The sequence below is a fragment of the Aphanomyces invadans genome, assembly GCF_000520115.1.
Source record: "Aphanomyces invadans strain NJM9701 unplaced genomic scaffold supercont1.25, whole genome shotgun sequence".
Lineage (NCBI taxonomy): Eukaryota > Oomycota > Saprolegniomycetes > Saprolegniales > Verrucalvaceae > Aphanomyces > Aphanomyces invadans.
Genome location: NW_008580170.1, coordinates 313,254 through 330,663, shown reverse-complemented (window position 1 = coordinate 330,663; position 17,410 = coordinate 313,254). Strand labels below are relative to the sequence as shown.

General features: G+C 53.6%; 6 protein-coding genes across 11 annotated transcripts; 4 read left to right on the top strand and 2 right to left on the bottom strand.

Moving 5' to 3' along the window:
- The first annotated feature begins 1,873 nt into the window (after positions 1–1,873).
- H310_10241 (hypothetical protein) lies at positions 1,874–2,454 on the top strand. The gene has a single exon (XM_008876568.1). It carries the CDS (start codon positions 1,943–1,945, stop codon positions 2,414–2,416), a length of 474 nt encoding a protein of 157 aa, XP_008874790.1. The 5' UTR covers positions 1,874–1,942; the 3' UTR covers positions 2,417–2,454.
- A 1,230-nt stretch (positions 2,455–3,684) lies between these two features.
- Positions 3,685–6,047, bottom strand: H310_10240 (A/G-specific adenine glycosylase). 6 transcript variants are annotated; one of them, XM_008876566.1, is made up of 9 exons: positions 5,661–6,047; positions 5,484–5,608; positions 5,308–5,434; positions 5,151–5,241; positions 5,003–5,065; positions 4,774–4,954; positions 4,609–4,697; positions 4,223–4,486; positions 3,685–4,124 (listed from the first exon to the last, which is right to left on the bottom strand). In XM_008876566.1, the coding sequence occupies exons 1-9, from the start codon at positions 5,984–5,986 to the stop codon at positions 3,945–3,947; spliced, it is 1,446 nt and encodes a 481-aa protein (XP_008874788.1). In that variant the 5' UTR covers positions 5,987–6,047; the 3' UTR covers positions 3,685–3,944. The 6 variants fall into 6 exon arrangements, with proteins under 6 accessions (XP_008874788.1, XP_008874787.1, XP_008874786.1 ...); XM_008876565.1 differs by having other exon boundaries at positions 5,151–5,434; XM_008876564.1 differs by having other exon boundaries at positions 4,609–4,954.
- Positions 6,048–8,348: 2,301 nt separating this feature from the next.
- Positions 8,349–8,878, top strand: H310_10239 (hypothetical protein; the record flags this gene model as incomplete). Its single annotated transcript, XM_008876561.1, has 1 exon — positions 8,349–8,878. One exon carries the CDS (start codon positions 8,349–8,351, stop codon positions 8,790–8,792), a length of 444 nt encoding a protein of 147 aa, XP_008874783.1. The 3' UTR covers positions 8,793–8,878.
- Positions 8,879–9,343: 465 nt separating this feature from the next.
- Positions 9,344–9,957, top strand: H310_10238 (hypothetical protein). Its single transcript, XM_008876560.1, has one exon. It carries the CDS (start codon positions 9,575–9,577, stop codon positions 9,950–9,952), a length of 378 nt encoding a protein of 125 aa, XP_008874782.1. The 5' UTR covers positions 9,344–9,574; the 3' UTR covers positions 9,953–9,957.
- A 1,072-nt stretch (positions 9,958–11,029) lies between these two features.
- Positions 11,030–11,624, top strand: H310_10237 (hypothetical protein). Its single transcript, XM_008876559.1, has one exon. It carries the CDS (start codon positions 11,142–11,144, stop codon positions 11,574–11,576), a length of 435 nt encoding a protein of 144 aa, XP_008874781.1. The 5' UTR covers positions 11,030–11,141; the 3' UTR covers positions 11,577–11,624.
- Positions 11,625–15,275: 3,651 nt separating this feature from the next.
- On the bottom strand, positions 15,276–15,952 carry H310_10236 (hypothetical protein). Its single transcript, XM_008876558.1, has one exon. It carries the CDS (start codon positions 15,911–15,913, stop codon positions 15,356–15,358), a length of 558 nt encoding a protein of 185 aa, XP_008874780.1. The 5' UTR covers positions 15,914–15,952; the 3' UTR covers positions 15,276–15,355.
- Between the last annotated feature and the right edge of the window lie 1,458 nt (positions 15,953–17,410).

Below are 17,410 nucleotides of genomic sequence, written 5' to 3'. Positions count from 1 at the left end.
TGTTTTCTGGCATGCGCGCGTCCTGCATGGCATCCCAATTCGATTGTCCGATCCCAAAATAGGATTCTCGTACGTCGAATTAGGATATCGCTCGGCGACTCTTTTGACACCTTCAACTCTGTAGCACCAAGCGTAAAATGTATCCACCAGCGAAGCGGACGTGAGCAAAGACGACGGCGCGCTCTTACTTGTGCCAGTGCATTGCTCTTGTGTTGTCGAATGGAGGGTACGTTGCTTTCCGATCCATTTGATGAACGGAAATACATCTAATATGAGCGAGCGTGTTGCAATCGAATCGGTTTTTGACCAATCCGATGAGGCTATAGCATCCAATGCACCCACGGACCCTCGTGCTTCCAGTGGGAAACTGCTCGCCTCGATGTGCATTGCCCCATGCGTACACACCGAGCACGTTGGATCTTGATAGCCTGCTGAGTGCTTGCCATCGTCGCCGGGGGTGGTGTCATGATGAATCCTCGACAAGAGCTAAAAAATTCTACTTCAGTAACTCCTAAAAAATCCAGAATGCTAAGGGTGAATGTGCGTTCTGATTGGCTGAAATGACCTGGGCTCGCAAGAAAACTCCACGCGGCGCCCCCGCAAACCGCATGTCCATGGCGCGCTCCATGAAGTCCCATCGGTATCGTGATCGAGTCCCTTCGTGGATGCTGGGGAAGGAGCACTTGCCGGCACGGAGGCCGCATTCAATAGACCCAACTACGACATGTGGTGTGGGCTGTTCTCGAATCGAATCGAAGTAGTGGATCTGGTTGTAGACAGGACCAACCTTCCTCCATTTATCCTCAGTTTCGTGTAGACGTCATCAACCTTTGCTCTACCACCACAAGTCGCCGCGGCGTTGCAAGGGTTTTGGGACTGCACCCCGACGAGAGAGAGAGATCTCTCTCTCTCTCTCTGAGGCCTCCACGCCCTCCCCCTGGCATGAATGTTGAGCTGAAACACGATCGGACGGTTTGAGGGACGTACCACGACCACCCGTGCGAGCAGTGCATCGTGCACTGGCCCTCGAGCATGGATAATCGAAGCGGCTTGTGGCTCCGCCTCCGCACGATGGACGTGATCATAGCGTTGCAAGTGTCGATGGTGCTGTGACAAGGCGATTAGTGCTCCCAAGTTAGTCGAAAATGGCATGTGTGGCATCACGTGGTCGCGGGCGGCGGACCCACCGACGGCTCCAGCTTTATAGTTCGCACACTACAGGCATCATTTCTTCGCGGGAAGGCGCGAAGGAGGTAGCGGTTGGTGCAGAGGGAATTCGTTGGATCCGAGAGTCGGACATAACCCAGGCGGCGACGATACACGCACTATTTCGCCACTCTTATCGACAACGGGCACCACCCGCCGTGTTTGTGCAACCTGGCACATGCTTGTCGTGCACGCAAGTTGACCCGCGTGGTGGCAATCCCGCCCGTGAGGGCCGTCGCTGGTGCCAACCGTCGCTTCGACTGCGTGTGGTGTACCAAGCCCAACGCGACTAGACACCCGGGCGTCGACCACCCGACCCCCCTCGCCATCGACACCCGCAACAAGAGATCCAAGCACGCAGCACGATTTGGATCAGGCACGCGCGCCCACCCACCACCACACGTGTGAGTTCGATCGACAGGCTGTTCCAATAGAACCAGGCGGATGGACCGAGCGTATATTCTCACGTCGGCCATCCCCCTGTCCGAGAGAAAGCAGGAAGGGTTGCTATGGTCCCATCGACCGACCCCCGCCGCCGCCCCCATGACACGCACCTTGTCAGCGCCCGTCATCGTGCGCAGCGCACTTGTCCACCGAGTTGTGGCCAGTGCGATAACACTCGGTCGTATTTACAGTGTAGTGTTGGACGAGCCACCAAACCATTTCCTTTGCATCTGGATACAGTTTGACGACGGGGGAGGTTTCCTTGGCAGGTCAGTTTTGGATCTGCCACGTGATGGCGATGCCAAGTGGGTCGGCGGCGGACATTGCGCCGTTCCTCAAAGTTCTCCGTGCGATCCTTGAGACCGAGAGCACCGACATCTTGCGGTGGACGCCGGACGGTGCCGCGTTCGAGATCCTCGACATGGACCGCCTCGTCCAGACCGTTCTCCCCAAGTACTTCAAGCACAACAAGTACCCGAGCTTCCAGCGCCAACTCAACTACTTTCACTTTAAAAAGTGGACCAAGTCCCGCGCCAACGTGTGCACGTTCTCCAACGAGTTTTTCCTCCGCGACGCCCCAGACAAGAGCGCGCACATCACGCGAAAAAAGTCGGTCAGCCGAAAAGAGTCGATGGACGAGTGGGGCGACAACGACGGGTTCGACATGTTCGACCCACTCGTCGACGGTAACGAAGAAGCGCTCGAAGCGTACTTGCGGCAGGAAGACCTCGACTTGCTCGCTACGTTAGAAGAAATGAAATGTTAAATTATGCCTGGAATCACCATCGCGACCTAGCACCACGAGTCAATCGTACGTGCTCGTCGCACCATGCGTACCGAGGCCATGGCGCGTCTTGCGGATCTGTGGAAGGGTCCACATCCACGCACGTCGTCGTGGAGGTCAGTGCCTGGTTTTGGTGTAGGCCGCTTCTATCCAAGAGATGGCCAGCACCTATAGCCGTCCTCCACATGGCAATGACACCACGTGGTCTGCCCTCAACGTAGACCCACGTGTGCGCCGACGATCGAAAGAGTGCGTCGCACGGCCGCAGCTGCGCCACATGCTGGTCGGCGCTCGTTTTGCAAAGATGGGTCGAACTCCCCGCCTTGGACTTATACGGCGAACGTGACACCTCCAACTCTTATTCAGCAATGTCCTACTCGTGCTTTGCCTCGATGCTCGACGCACCGGAGCCCATGACGATTCCAATCCACACACGATCGGCCTTGTTGGACTCTTGAATGCGTCGCTAACGCGGCAGCAACCCCTTGCTGGATACAGTCTCGGGGGGAGGTTTTCACCTCGCAAAATCCTCGGCGGCGTCCGGGTACTGTCTCTGGGCAGATGTCCAAATCGTATCGGCGAAACGTCCCACGTTTCGACTACGAATCCAACAACGCACGTGGTGGTGATCTTGAACTACTTGACCAAACAACCCGACGACCCCATTGCGCCCCCACCCACAGAGTCGTGGCTCACTGCCATTCCATCGAGAGCCGCAAGAGGTTGGATGTGTAGTTGGTTGAGCGAGAGATAGGCGCAAGTGACTTGTCAAGCACATCGCGAAGGCCTCCGCAGCGCAGACAGCTCAGCAGCCGGACCCGTGCTTCGCTGGGTTGATACATGGTTCCTTTGTTGCGCATTGGCATGGTACCGACATAGCTCCCGTCGCCGTCGAGTCATTGTCATGATTGACGCGCAATGGCATGGAGGATGGACACTCGGCGACCATCCATCAAGGGCGACAGGCATCCTGAACTCACGCTGCGAGCACGTCTGCGCGCTTCGAATCATTCGCTCTTCTTTCTCCACATGCAATCTCAGGGAGCGTCGTTGGGTTCGACCAGGTTACAGTTCCTGTGGTGGAAAGGATTCCGACGAGCCACTACATCGCCGGAAAACCACCCGCCGCTCACTCTTGCTTGTGAGAACGTGCAAGGGTTTGCGGTGCACGTGGTGCTCTGAGTTCGCAGCCGACGACAAGGCAATACAGCAAACTCTTGTACCCACGTCTACTCGGCGGATTCCGCACGTTCTCTGCTGACCATCCAATCTTGATATTACCAGCCCTCGTACAACAAGCACTTTATCCAGAAGATCCAAAGCGTGTATACAGCGCGGTGTTCGCCCAGCCCCAGTGGACCCGACAAAATCGCTGACAACGTTCTCCGGGCTCGCATGTTTGCTTGCAAAGCATGCCTATTCATCGACAACAGCGGGCACATGCCCATGTTCTCATGGCGCCAACCAGTCGACTCGAGTGGTATCTCATGCACCATGCAAGATGAGATTGCTACTCGGTGGCTGATTTGGCTGCAAACTGGAAAAAGGCCGTGATCGGCCTGGTTTCGTTGTCCACAACCTTCGGCTTGACATGGCGAGAAGATGCTGCATGCCGAGTCACGGCCCGCGCCTTCGAGTCGGCTTTAACGACCAGATTCAGCACCTTCTTCATCCCCGTCGTGATACCGACCTACGACAAGAGCCCCCACGCCGCCGCCGTGAGCCCGACCACCATAAATTCGACAGAGGTCGGATTTCAAGACTTGGTAGATCTACTTGAGGACTCACCTCGGCCATGTCTTGGCAAGACATCCACCGCACCATGGGCGACTCGAGTTGCTTCGTCACGCCCGGCCAATCGACTTCGACTTCCTCGACACCCATGTGGTGCTTGACGTGCGAAAAGACATGGACGAGCTCGCCACGGTCGCATCGACGCACGATCAAACCCTCCAGCGTCTCCGGTCGAATACTCAGCGCCGTGGCGATACCGTCATTTGCCCACGTGCGGCGCATCGCGTAGTCGGAAACGTTGTCCGAGTCGTGTGTTGCCTGTGCCGAGAAATTCAAAAGATATATCCCGTGGTGGCATGTTCACAAGAACGTGAGCCACGTTATGGAATCGAATCGCAACTGCCGTCCTGCCAAGACGGCATCGTCGACGGCGAGCTTACCTTGGACGTTAGAAACTCCCACTGACCGGCCAGCAGCCCTCGGTCGGACCGCTTCGCCATGAGATATTGCCGCGATTCCATCGTGTCGCCTAGAAATGTGCCCACCACACGGTTTAGATGGCACATTCGAGTGGACAGCGCGGCTCGTGCCGTCGTGCTGCGCACCAGGCTGGCGATACACGACAGCGACACTGATGACTTCGCTGCGTGGCGCTTTTTTCCGAGTCTTGAGCGGAAATTTCGTGACTGCAGCCGGTGCATCAACACCCCATTCCTCCAGGCGGGTGAGATCGCAGACTGCACATTCGACTTGAAGCGGTGCGTTGTTGGGGGAAGTACTGCCGTCCTATTTGAAGGGTAACCTGGCGATTCACGTCAGCATTGCCACGGGTACCTCTTTGAACTGAGCATAGGCGTGACAGAAGGACTGCACTGGACAGGTTGCGCAAGCTGGAGTCTGGTCGAAATCAAAAGCCGTGAACACACGGTTCCAGGGTGCGGGATGGCGAGGGAATACACGAAACCGAATGTGGTTTACACACCTGAATCGAGCACACCGTCGCCCCAAGCTCCATCAGGGCTTGGTTGAAGTCTCCGGGACGTGATGGATCGATGAGACGTTTGCCGCTTTCCCTAAAGCGACCCAACGCAACAGGATGGGCACTAAGGCGATTCAACAACGAGAACAGGCGCCCCCACCAGCAAAATTTGATGAGCGGCTTGTGGTTTGGATCCCCTCCAATTGCACGGAGCCTGGAAATGACCCGGATCACGTTGCCATCGACGAGGGGCTCGGCTTGGTTGAATGCCACCGATGCAATCGCGCCTGGTCCACTGTGGTTTTAGCGCAACTGTCGAATGAAAGACTCGACCACCTGCGGTGTATGGCCCAATTCCTGGAATGGTCTTGAGTGTTTCGATGTCATGCGGCATATTCCCATTGAATTTGTCCATGACGAATTGCGCTCCTTGATGCAGCATGCGAGCGCGGCGGTAATACCTGTCGTACACAAACTTTGGAATCGGCGGCACCAGCCGTGGAAGTGTCGTACCCTAAGCCGGCCCACACAGCATTCACTTGGTCTGGATCGGCTGCAGCGAGGCTCTGGACCGTTGGAAACGTGTCCATCCACTTGGTATAGTACGCCACGACAGTGTCGACTCGAGTCTGCTGGCACATGATTTCGGACACCCATGTGCCATACGGGGTAACAACGTTCGGCGCACAGTAGTCGGTGTCGCGCTCGTTCACGCGCACAAGGTATGGGGTAGAGTCACCTCTCCATGGGAGGCATCGTCGCTGTGTGTCGTACCACTTCAAGAGCGCCGACGAGATGCCCGCAACTTCGGTGGCCTTCCACGCATGGTTGTGCTTCATGCCACTTGCAACAAACTATCCGGACCACTTGACCTCGTTGTCGAATCAAAAGCATATCCGGATAATTTGAAACAACCCAATCAACAGCGTGGACACGGCGTTGCCCCGTTTTGATTGGATGGTTCTTCGTGTGGGGTTGTAATGCCTCATCCGCTTTCAGAGATGGCAAGGTCGTTTGTCGATCGCTTGCGGTATGCGAGAACGGGAAGTCTATCGTGTAAGCTATAGCAAAAGCGGTTGTCTTCATCGCATCAACGTCGAGTCGATTTAGAGCCAAGAGAAAACTTCTTTCAAATCGGTGCATTCGATTGTGTCGACAAGCGACGACAGATGCACTACAAAATAGGTCGTGAAGTTTGCACAATTGAGTGCTTTCAATAGCAAGAATAATTCCATTCCTGTGATGAAACGAATCATGGTGGGCGAAGCGGGCCACGTGGACGTGGTTGTCTCATAGGGGAACCGTGCTTCGAAATGCACCCACCGATGAGGCTGGGAAAGGGGCAGCCCCCCCCCCACACGCTCGTCCTGGGGAACAGGCGATAGCGTGGAATGCGGTACAACAGAGCTTGCATTTCTTGTACCACTCACGTCATCCTCCACTGTAGATGTGTGCCTCACGATGGATAAAGTTTCACTTTTTCGCCGTCAGCGCATCTCGTCCGCATTCAGTTCCCCGCAGCAAGCGATGTGGTGCATGGACATAAAGAGAAATGATGCCACAAACCCCAGTTTGCACAACTGGTTGGTGGACTGGCACTTTAGGAGTTTCTACTCGAGTTTGTTGTTTGCCGTTCCCAGATCCCGATAGCATTCCTCAGTACTGGGCGATGGTTTACTCAAGTTTTCTCGGTCGACCGTCGGGCCAGCTTGCCGCAAATGCTCGGATCGCACGGAGGAGTTGATTCAGCGCTGAAACGATCGCAACACCCAGCGCCCCGTGCACGAACGATATACCGTCAAATGCACGTCATCTTGCACCATCAACTTCCCTCTGGTCACATGTCAAAACACAAAATCGCGGCCCTGGCCCAGCGGCTCCTGATATCTCTGTCTTTATACTGGTGATCCGATGGATGGGCTCACCGACTTCCACCCTGCACAAATGAGGTCCGAGCCCCCGTCATGGATAACTTTGAACTGACCAGTCCAACTTTCGATGCTACGTATGACAAATCGACCAATATTGCGGCGGGAGTCGAACGGATCGATTTGTGGACGACCCCCCCCGTCCAGCAGTACATTCCTGTGATTCTCCAATGTAGCAAAGGTACATTTCACTAGTCCAAATAGCACAGATCAGTCCGTTCAAGATGACATGTGAAGAGGGCATGAACAGACCTGGAAGTACGGTGCCTGTCGGTGGAATCGTCTGAGGGAGTGAGATGTGTGAGGCCCCACCCGCGGCCGTGAAATAGACACGGCATCGTGTCTCATCCGGGGCGGACTAGCGGGAGGATGCTACTTGTTGCTACTTTGGGGAAACTACAGTGTATTCCCATCGTCCCGCGGCATTCCATCGAATGCAAAGTGTGGGACCGAGCGCGGCACGCCACCACAGCAACGACGCGTGGCGGCGATATCGAGGGCATCGCGGATGGTCAACTTTGTTTCCGTCTCGCGGTTCGCCTGGCCAACCTCGCGGCGGGCGGTGACACCGTGGGATGCTCGTCACATTCAATGGCCAGGAGTGTTTCGGTGCGCGGGCTGTTGCAAATGTAACATTCGAGCTGCGTAACAACAGCAGGACGATTCCGACTCAGATCCGTGCTGTCTCAAAATGGATGGACAGCCGCCGCTTGCACAATCCTCGCGAATCTCAACGGGCACCTACCACACGCATGGATGGTTTCCAACCCATCGGAGAGTTTGACCATCTTGGTAAAGAAGACAGCCAGCAGCAGCAGCAGCGCATCGTCGCCCTGCCACGATGGATCAGCGTAGTCGAACTGATGATGCCACACGCCGGTATTACCGCATTGATTAGAACGGGCCATTGTAAATCACGCAAGAAACCGTGGGTGCCGCCCCCCCTCGCGGTCGAAGATCTTCTCAGTTTCATGAAGGGGGGAGCTCGCCCTGGCGTCGTACACTCGTACATGCTGTACGCCGTACGAACAACGAAACGAGTCCCTGGTAACGTCCCGTACACCGAACGGACAACATGGCGTACATTCCTGAACAGGACGACTTAAGTGCAAGTTGAAGGGAACAACTTGCGTACGAGGTGATCGACCGTGAAAATCTCGAAGCCGCGGGGACGCTACCACTGCTGCTCGACTGCACTGTCGATGAATGGGCAAGTTCCATCTCGCCATCGTCCATTGTACAATCGACATCGAGCCTCACGCACCCACCGATCATGGAATTGACACACCGCGCCCCACCCATGCCCCGTTTTCCATTCCTCTTGCGATGTCAGTACGTGTACAAGCCATGCGGCAATATGCGCACCCTCAAGAAAGACGGCAACGCGCACAAACTGTGCGCGTTCCACCGCAGCCGCGCCAACATTGTGCAAAAGAATTACGCGCTCAAGCGGCGCCAGCGATTGAGGGAGCAAGCTGAAAATGCCGACGAGGCAGGGTCGGGCCCATCGACACCGCCCAAGCCTCGACGCACGCGACGGCAGCCCACCCAACCGATTCCGTTTCGAAGCGTGGACCAAGAGGCCACCGTCATCCCCACCGATGTTTTGGTGCTGACAATGCTTCTCCTTGACGACGGAATCGACCCGTTGTCGTCGACGTCGGGCAGCGACATTTCGTCGGAGGACGCATCTGTGTTACAGGAATTGCTTCTATGACGCGCCAAGTATGGCGACGCCGGTGTTAAGTTTAGATAGTTGTTGTCTCAGTGGGCGGCTTTTAATATAAATGTCCTTGAATGGTATGAATGGCTTGTGGCTCGTTGGGACGTCATGACTGACTTCTGCTCTCTGGTGAAAACAATTCGTAGGCACATCTCCCCATTGTCCAATTGCATACACTTTCGAGGTATCAAAACTTCCGCCAACGTCGCTGCGACCACACTGGGGCACCAAGGCGGTGTATTTGAGTCAACTTCCAGTGCTGGTAGCGCTAGCTAGCTAAAGTTGCTCCCACGATTGTCATGTGGTTGGATTCCTCCTCGCGCACCCCAACCACAGGTCCGTTCTGTTCACACCACCGCAATCGAGTTCCAATTTAATTTTTCATACTTTATCGACGAATTACCATTCGCATATAAAAATTTCAATCGGATATTCTGCTGACAATACAAAATTCAGTGGGAATGAAAAATGTATTTTGCAACAAGGGTGTGTTACTCGCCCATGGCAAACTCGCACGCGTCAACCGACCGCATTCTCAATCCTACCCTCTACAAGTCTGACCATGGTCGCCGCGTCGCAGTGCCAATACGCCTACAAGGTTTGCCGAAATCCCCGCACGCTCAAGAGTGACGGGGACGAACACAAACTGTGCGCATACCACCGCGATCGCGCCAACTGTGTGCAAAAGATCTATGCCGCTAAGCGCCGCCAACGCCTTCGCGAGCAGAAAAGAACATCAAAAGTCCCTGTGACCACCAAGCCATTGCCATATTCCCATGCCATCCAAGCGTCCTCCATGGACCCCGTCGAAGTGTTTCTCCTCGGGAAGCTCTTCAGCAACGATGAGGACTCGGTGTGGACTCCAAGCATTGAATGGTCGACCGACGAATGCAATGCCCTGCGTGAAATGCTGGCATGATACCCGGACAACTGGCGGGGCGGTCGGTGCCTCCAGGCTGGGCGTCAAATGTTGGTTCCCATGGGGGCGGTCGAAGGGTACTACACTCGCAAGAGCGGTAGAGTACGCTCTTCGACGCCCGGCGCCTCCAACAGACCGACACCTCCACGATTCAAATAGACAAAAACGAAGCGTAGTAAAACAGTTGTTGGAATTAAATTATAGTGCATATGCATTGTCAACGTATCGTATTTGATGCCATTCACAGCGCTGTTTAGGACGGTATTGCCCTCGTAGCTACTGCGCCATCCACTCGAGGAAAACAAGCTGACCTCGAAAAAATTCAAGTGGTCCCAAATTCATGAGAAAGTCGTGTTGGAAAAGGTGAAACTATTAATAGTCCGGTGTCCGGTACACTGTAGTAAACCGCGATTGACTCGATGTACAGGAGCAAGGTGCGCACCATCGATGCACCAATATTTGGCGCAAATACGATGACTAAATAAATGATGTACTCGTAAGGTATAGCAATAAAATGATTGATTTAACACCATGTTGTAAATTCACTTTGTACAGTGTAGTCAAAGACCAGCACAAAACCGGTCGTAAATTCACCAGAAATATTTGGCGCAAAAACGATGGGAGGTTGTAAGTCTAAATATGCTGGTTTCAGTATGTAATAAAAATTCGACATATATGTTGTTCCACTATGTAATGATTTTAGAATTTCTGGAATGAATGGCACAAAATAGGTGGCTTATCACAGGATGATCCTAAATTTGAGCGCAGCAGAATGGTGTGCCTTCCATCGTCACATCACCCAACAACGCTCTAGAACGTCCTTCACGGGCCTGTTTTTCTGTATCCTGACGTGCAATTAAGTCAACACAAAGACTCCCCCCGATGTTCCAACACTACGCCGAGGTGAACGCTTACAACCAAATTACTGTGACACCATCGCCCTGCGCATCTATCAGATCTCCGAAATCTGTCATTGGCATCGCCGTGGCGACGAATCTGCATCGTGTATGCGTGTTGAGTCCACACCCCACGATGTCCCACACGTTTCTCACGGGACCATCATGCAGGTTGCTTCACATGTCCCAAATGTCCTTCTGAATTGGACCAAAGATCTCGTTACATATGTACGTACAATTTGGGAAATGTACGAAAATACAATTTCAATACAGATCCACCCCTAACTTCTACAATAGAGAAATGTAAGGCCACATGCATTAAAAATGTGTTGTATAATGTACGTACGTACTTGAATCGTACGTTCGCATCAATGAATGCTTTTGTCGCTGAATCGAACGGCACCAAATTTACATGGCGAAGAGATTGGATTCCACCATGTACTTGACGCGGTGGCCGCAAAACCTCTGCGGCCTTTACTTTGGAAATCCACGGGACCTCCACACTCTGTCAAGGAGTATCGAGCGCCAATGCTCAAAACGCCACTGCATCTACAATGCCAGTACGCATACAAGACTTGCACGAATCCGCGGACGCAAAAGAAGGACGGCGATATCCACAAGCTGTGTGCTGTGCACCGCGACAAGGCCAATTCAGTGCAGAAAATCTACGCTGCAAAACGTCGCGCCCGGGCCCGAGAACAGCGAAAACTCCTCGTGATGCAAGCAAAAGCCGTCCAGCCCATGATACCCGTGCCGACGACATCAGACCGAGAACCTCCTTGCCACCAGGCTCCCCCCGCACCGTACATCCACGCACCCCATGTACCATCGCTCGACATACTGGACATGTACATGACTGAACCAACCATTGAGCCGATTCTATCGCCGTCCGACCGCCGCTCGTTTTCGATCGAAGAATCCGAGTTCCTTCGCCTTGTGCTCCTCTCAACCCACGAAACTTAACATATTAATATTTAATGTAACCCTCGTCAATGAACCAAGTCCAACCACGGTGTCGTTGTGGCCGATGCGCCATCCTGGAGACAGTGGTCGTCCAGTCAACCTGTTCGCCTTAGGCATTTACGGTCCAAACTTGCAGTCCACTTGGTTGCCGCGGTGGGCATGTGGGTGGTGGTCAACACGGCACTTTCACCAAGGTATCGATTGTGTTTAGGACGAGGGGACAGAGAGGATGTGCCCAATTTCTGCGATTCACTTTGCAAGATCGCGGTTTTCGATGCCAAGTTCCAACTCTAGACTAGCTGGTCGTACGCGCCTCGCCGACTTATGGAAAGCTCCATTTGGCTCACGCTTCTTTTGCGAGGTAAGAATCCCCAGCCGTACACATTGCGTGGGACCGCAAGTGCGTTACCAACGACACACGCTCGATGTAATGTCACGAGGACTTGCAGCGCAAATCGACATGCTCTGGACGATGGAAGACTGCGAACGGATGTACTGCATCCAAGGCGCTACTTGCGCCGAAGCCGTCCGAGATGAATTGGCGTGTCAGCCGAGAATAGATGACAAGTATAGCAGCACCATAGACACTCATCCGACATTCTAGACAGGTCGAGTGAGCTGAAGTGGCAATGAAATTGCCCAAAGGCCCGCCCATACCACTGGTTCATTCCACTTGTCTCGTCGCAGTTCCTACTGCCTGTCTAGGCAGCATGTCGACAGATGACGTTGTATTTCATCACTGTGGTTTGGGAAAACCCTGGGCAAGTGGACGGTGCCATTCGACTCTGGCGAAGGGCAGACACCGAGTCCATGGTACACCCATGGACTCCTACTCCCTCTGGGGTTTGCGCTTCGTCCCAACGCGCCAGGGTTTTGAAACCACCCGCTCCTTGCGCTTTTAGCAATGAAACATTATGACGATCGCACAGCCGGTCGCATGTAGGTACTAACGCAGAAAATGGCTCGAATCTCGAGGCTATTCTTCTTCAGCTTGATGCATGCGATTGTTATGGCCAAATTGCCCCCGACGCGCGTCGCGGTGGTTTGAGGGTGAGCCACTGATTGCCACTAATGCGGCTGGTCTCCGCGGAAATGCCCGAATTACGGCACCAAATACCGACGCCAGTTTCCCCACTGTTTTGCCCACCCCTCCGCCACGCGAGGTCAGTCTGTGTCAATCCCCACGCGTGAACTGCCCGCACACGAGATAGCGCGCCTTGGGCGACGTCTTGCTTGCGCTCCGAGGAGTGCCGGTAGTTTTCTGTCGGCTCGATAGCATCTCCAAATACCTGACGAACGGCGTTTGCGTTGCCAACTTTGGCTAAACTCGCCAGGAGAGGAGTGGTCCGATCTGAAGTTAATTCAGTTGTACGATGCCCGTGAATGTCCCATGGTATTCGTCCAACGCCGTGACAAATGAGGAATATTCTAACAGTAGAACTGCAAGAGCGGGACAACCGTCGAAAAGTCGTGCCCCCCAAAGCCCAAACAGCTCGAACGCCTCGCTACAGTCGCGTGGCAGCAATTTCCATGCAAGATATCCATCGTGGGCTGAGGTACGATGCTAAGGAAAACACTGGTTCGACCGAAGACACCGATAGGGGGCACTGTTTCATCACGGGGGTGCCGTGATATTCAACGAACAACTGGAACTTTGCAGCTACGTGGTAGGAAGAGTCGACTTGGTAGGGATTCCCATGCAATATCGCGACCTTGTGCCCTGCAAGTGTCCAGCGCCCCGATCAAAATCATGTCGCAATCGGGGAGTTTCACCACGAGGTGTCCTGGGGGATGCGCTCGTGGCTGCCTTTCGTGATGGAATGGATCATTGCCCATTCGATTTGTTGTGTGACGGTCACGGGGAACGAGCCTCGACTGGACAGTAAGGGGACATCCGGTACGAAGAAGGAATGCTCTCGCGAGGGCCAAAGTGAGTGCTATATGCCTCCCCTTTTTCGCAATGAAATAGCAAAGTACGGCGAGTCGCACGTAGAGGTCGACCTACGAGTAGCACGCACGTGGAATTGTGTTGGCATCTGGACGGGATCACGCCGCTCATGTGTTGCCGTTCTCGGGTCAAGCCACTTCACACTTCGATGCCTGACATGTTGTCAAAGCCCGAACGCGGGTCGGCCCGCAGAGCAGCCATTACTGCAGGTCCAGAAAACCCACTGTGCGTATCGGGGCAACCAACCTTGGCACAATAGGGCATTCCCCGAAGCACTCCTCCGGTCCCCCTTCCAGCGGATGACAGGACTAGCAACTTTCCGGGAATTCTACACTGACCCAAACAATTACGTCGACCGAAGTAGCAGCGTCGAGATTCACCCGCATGTCTTTCATTCGCCTATGCCAAGTGCAATTGCCCACGTTGGTGGGCATACCCTGGGCCCCCCACGTTTTCATTTGCCTGTGTGGTCAAAGGAAAATATCTGGGGAACGGACACTCGCCCCCTGAGAAGTTTTGCCGCTCGGCGCGGCCCATTCGGTAGAGGAAGCACATGCCGCGCTCGCGTCAGATAGCTCTATTGTTGGCTAAATAGCAACCAACCTTCCTCCATACTTACAATCAAAGCCCGACGACTCGGTCCGTGTTGAAGAGCCTTCAAGTCCCTTTGGGGCATGGTGGTGTTGGTGTCGGCGCCAACCCACCTCCGCGACCATGTACATTCTGTACATTGGTTGCCCAACAACCAAACTTTGCACGGTGGACGGATCATGGAGTGGTCGAAAAACTGTATTGGTGCTGCACTTGCCGAGCTTTCATCATACCATGCTCTTCAGGCAGCGTAACATGAGGCTGTGCATTCATCTGGAATAGGGGCAAGATGGTAGCAAGGTGACACCCCCCAAGACTGCAGAGCATCAGCTGTCGAGACACATCGAGGCGGAGCGTACAGCATGGTATGTTTGCCGCATGACGTTTTGAATGAAAACCTCTTTAACAGACATGCATTCGAACTGCGCATTATCTGGCCGTGAGCTACATGGGCACCTCCTCCGGCGCGCATGCTGCGACGCTCGAGCCTCGATGCGTTGTGGCATCGGTAAGCTTGGAATGGCTCAGTCGCGAAGCGTTTGGGGATGCCGGAGAAAGAAATGTCACAAAGGAGGACCCAACCTGACCTGTTGTGCGTCTATTGCACCCATTGACAGTCGACGACAGCATCGGGGGAGCTTAAGCTGGCATTTGCTGAAAAAATGGCCGATTTTGGTCTAGAATACACCAAAATATTCATAACAAAAAGTTGACATTGAACTCTGGCATTCAAATACCTCAAAAGAACATATCCTGTCGAATATGTAGCTATAAAGTAAACTTTTGATCCAAATTTACCCTCAAGTTATCATATCTTGTACATTTTAGTATTTGGTCCAATGAAACTCATTATCACATTATAGAGGTTTCAAAGGTCCCACTGCCTCTACCATGTCATCCTGCACTTTTTGCAGTTTGTTAGCCGCGATGCAAACTCCCACACACAATCACACCGGATAATTATCCGTCAAGTTCCTTGGGAGCTGTCGTCGACTGTGAAGGCAAGTCCTGTCGCCGCATGCAATTGTCGCAACCTGCTCACCAGTCCGACTCGTGTAGGCGTGAACTGTACGGTAAACTGAACCGCTCGTCCAACGTACAGGTTTTCATCCGATCAAAGAGGGTCGACCGCATGCACAGGGCAGGAGAGGAGGACAGAATGAAGGAGCGAAGGATTCAATACCAGCCAACTACTGACTCCGGCAGAGCAACGGGTAAACTCATGCATAGGTTGTTGTGGTCAAGCGTGGTTGAGGAGGAAATTCATGTCGTACAGGCACGGCCTCCGCGACGCCACGGATGAGATGGGAAGCGCCGATTCGTTCAGTCTTCGCTGGTGCTGCAGCCGCGCATGGAACACAGCGTCTTCGTAAGGCAGCGAGGAGTGGTCTGGCAAGGATCGAATACGGTCCACGTCCGACTGGTCGTCGTTGTGGATATGTGAGAGGGGCAGTGGGGCCGGCAGCGCCGTCACGTCGAACTCGTCCGGTCGGTGTTTGTGTTGAAGGATTTTGAGTTTTTTGAGCGCCCGCAGTTGCTGGCGACGCTTTGTGGCATATATCTTTTGGATCGAGTTGGCTTTTTTCCGGTGGAACTCGCACAGGGAGTGCGCCTCGCCATCCTTCTTGATGGACCGCGGGTGGAAGCATGCCTTGTACGGGTACTTGCACCGCTGGTCCTCGCGTGGTGCCGACGACGGCGACATGGGCGGGGGCGGCGATGACGCGTTTGTCTCGGTGGACGCCATGTCGGTCGAATGAATAAATCTAAAAGTGAGATGGGAGAGGGCCTCGCCCATCTTGAACTAAGATGGTGCTGGCAACGCTCCGCTGGCCTTGCCAACATGTACAAAATTCGGTTGATTTGGATGTTCTGAACGCGTTTGAAACCTGTTCTGAACCTGTTGAGACCACAATTGCCGAGGTAAGGACGCCCTTTGTCCATCTAGCTTCACGTGCACCTTCCTCGTTCCTCGCCTTGCTCTCTGGCCCCAGCAAGTGAGCTTGCGTCGGGCGTCTTGGTGCATCCGACGAAATGTGTGCTCTGTCTTTAATCAACGTGTTGGGGACATTTGTGCTGATGGTTGAGGTTCAAGTAGTACTGTGTCAGGGTGAGATTTGGCCGTGTGTGTTTTCAATGCCATGCCAAGCGGCAACACTGGACGGTACCGGAGGTGTTGGATACGTACCGCCCCCCCCCCGAGTGATTTCGTCGTTGCAGCTCGTGAAATCGACGTAACCCGAGAGCAGGATCAGGTCAAACGCCGGTGCCCGATGTCCTTGTAAGGTTGAAGGGAGTTGTGCCATTCGCTAGTTTATCGAGCTCGCGCTTTCCCTTGTTTCGTGGCAGAATACGCTCACACAATTTCTATGAACATCGTGCAAATTGTTGGACTGGTCAAGAAATCTCCGAAAAATGCGTCGGCCGCCAAACCAACTGCCACAAGTCTGGCTGTCAGCAGTCCTTCCAACCACCACTTCACCACTTCATCGGTCGTGTTAACGCCAGCAATCCAGCAAAACTTGGCGCGAGAAAAACCAACAAAATAGTCGGATGTAATGTGTGATCGTCAAAAAATTTCGAACTGACCAAGGTCGACCGAGAAAAATGTCGCATGTGGCTTATGATGGGAAATTGTTGGGAAGAATGTTTGTAGGCTGACCACTAGTACTACCTCCTATTCATATTAGTTGCAACAGATGGGAAATTCGACGTGGTCTTCATCAATTTTGAGCATTTTTCGATTCTGAAGAGATATTAATTTTTGTGAGACCAAGCACTATCGATTTAGACCAATAGGACCCTATTTTTCGGTATGGATGGAGGTCAAACTCGTCCTCAAAGTTTGTGGTGTATCGTGACATTCTTTACCTCATATAATACAATTCACCATGCTAGAAATTTTTATCCGTATCCGCATAGCATACCGTCACATCCCACGACGGTTTGCCCTCCGTCGTGGTCATGGTCACTCAAAAATGGCGCCAAGAGCATCCAAACGCGCCGACTTGACACCCGACGAGCGTCAAAAGCTGTTGCAACTCATACTTGTCCGCATCGATAAAGAAGGCAATCTGCCGTACGGGGCACTGGCAGAAGTTGGTCGAATCATCAAGCGTGACCGCGCAACAGTTCAGCGGGTGTGGCGCCGTGCGAATGTCAAAATGGTTGAAGGGGAGATTGTCATTGGCGACATCACATCGCAGAAGAAAAAGAGTGGTCGCAAGCCGAAACACAAAGATTTGGACTCCAAAATTGCCGAAATGCCGAAAACCCGTCGAACAAGCATCCATGC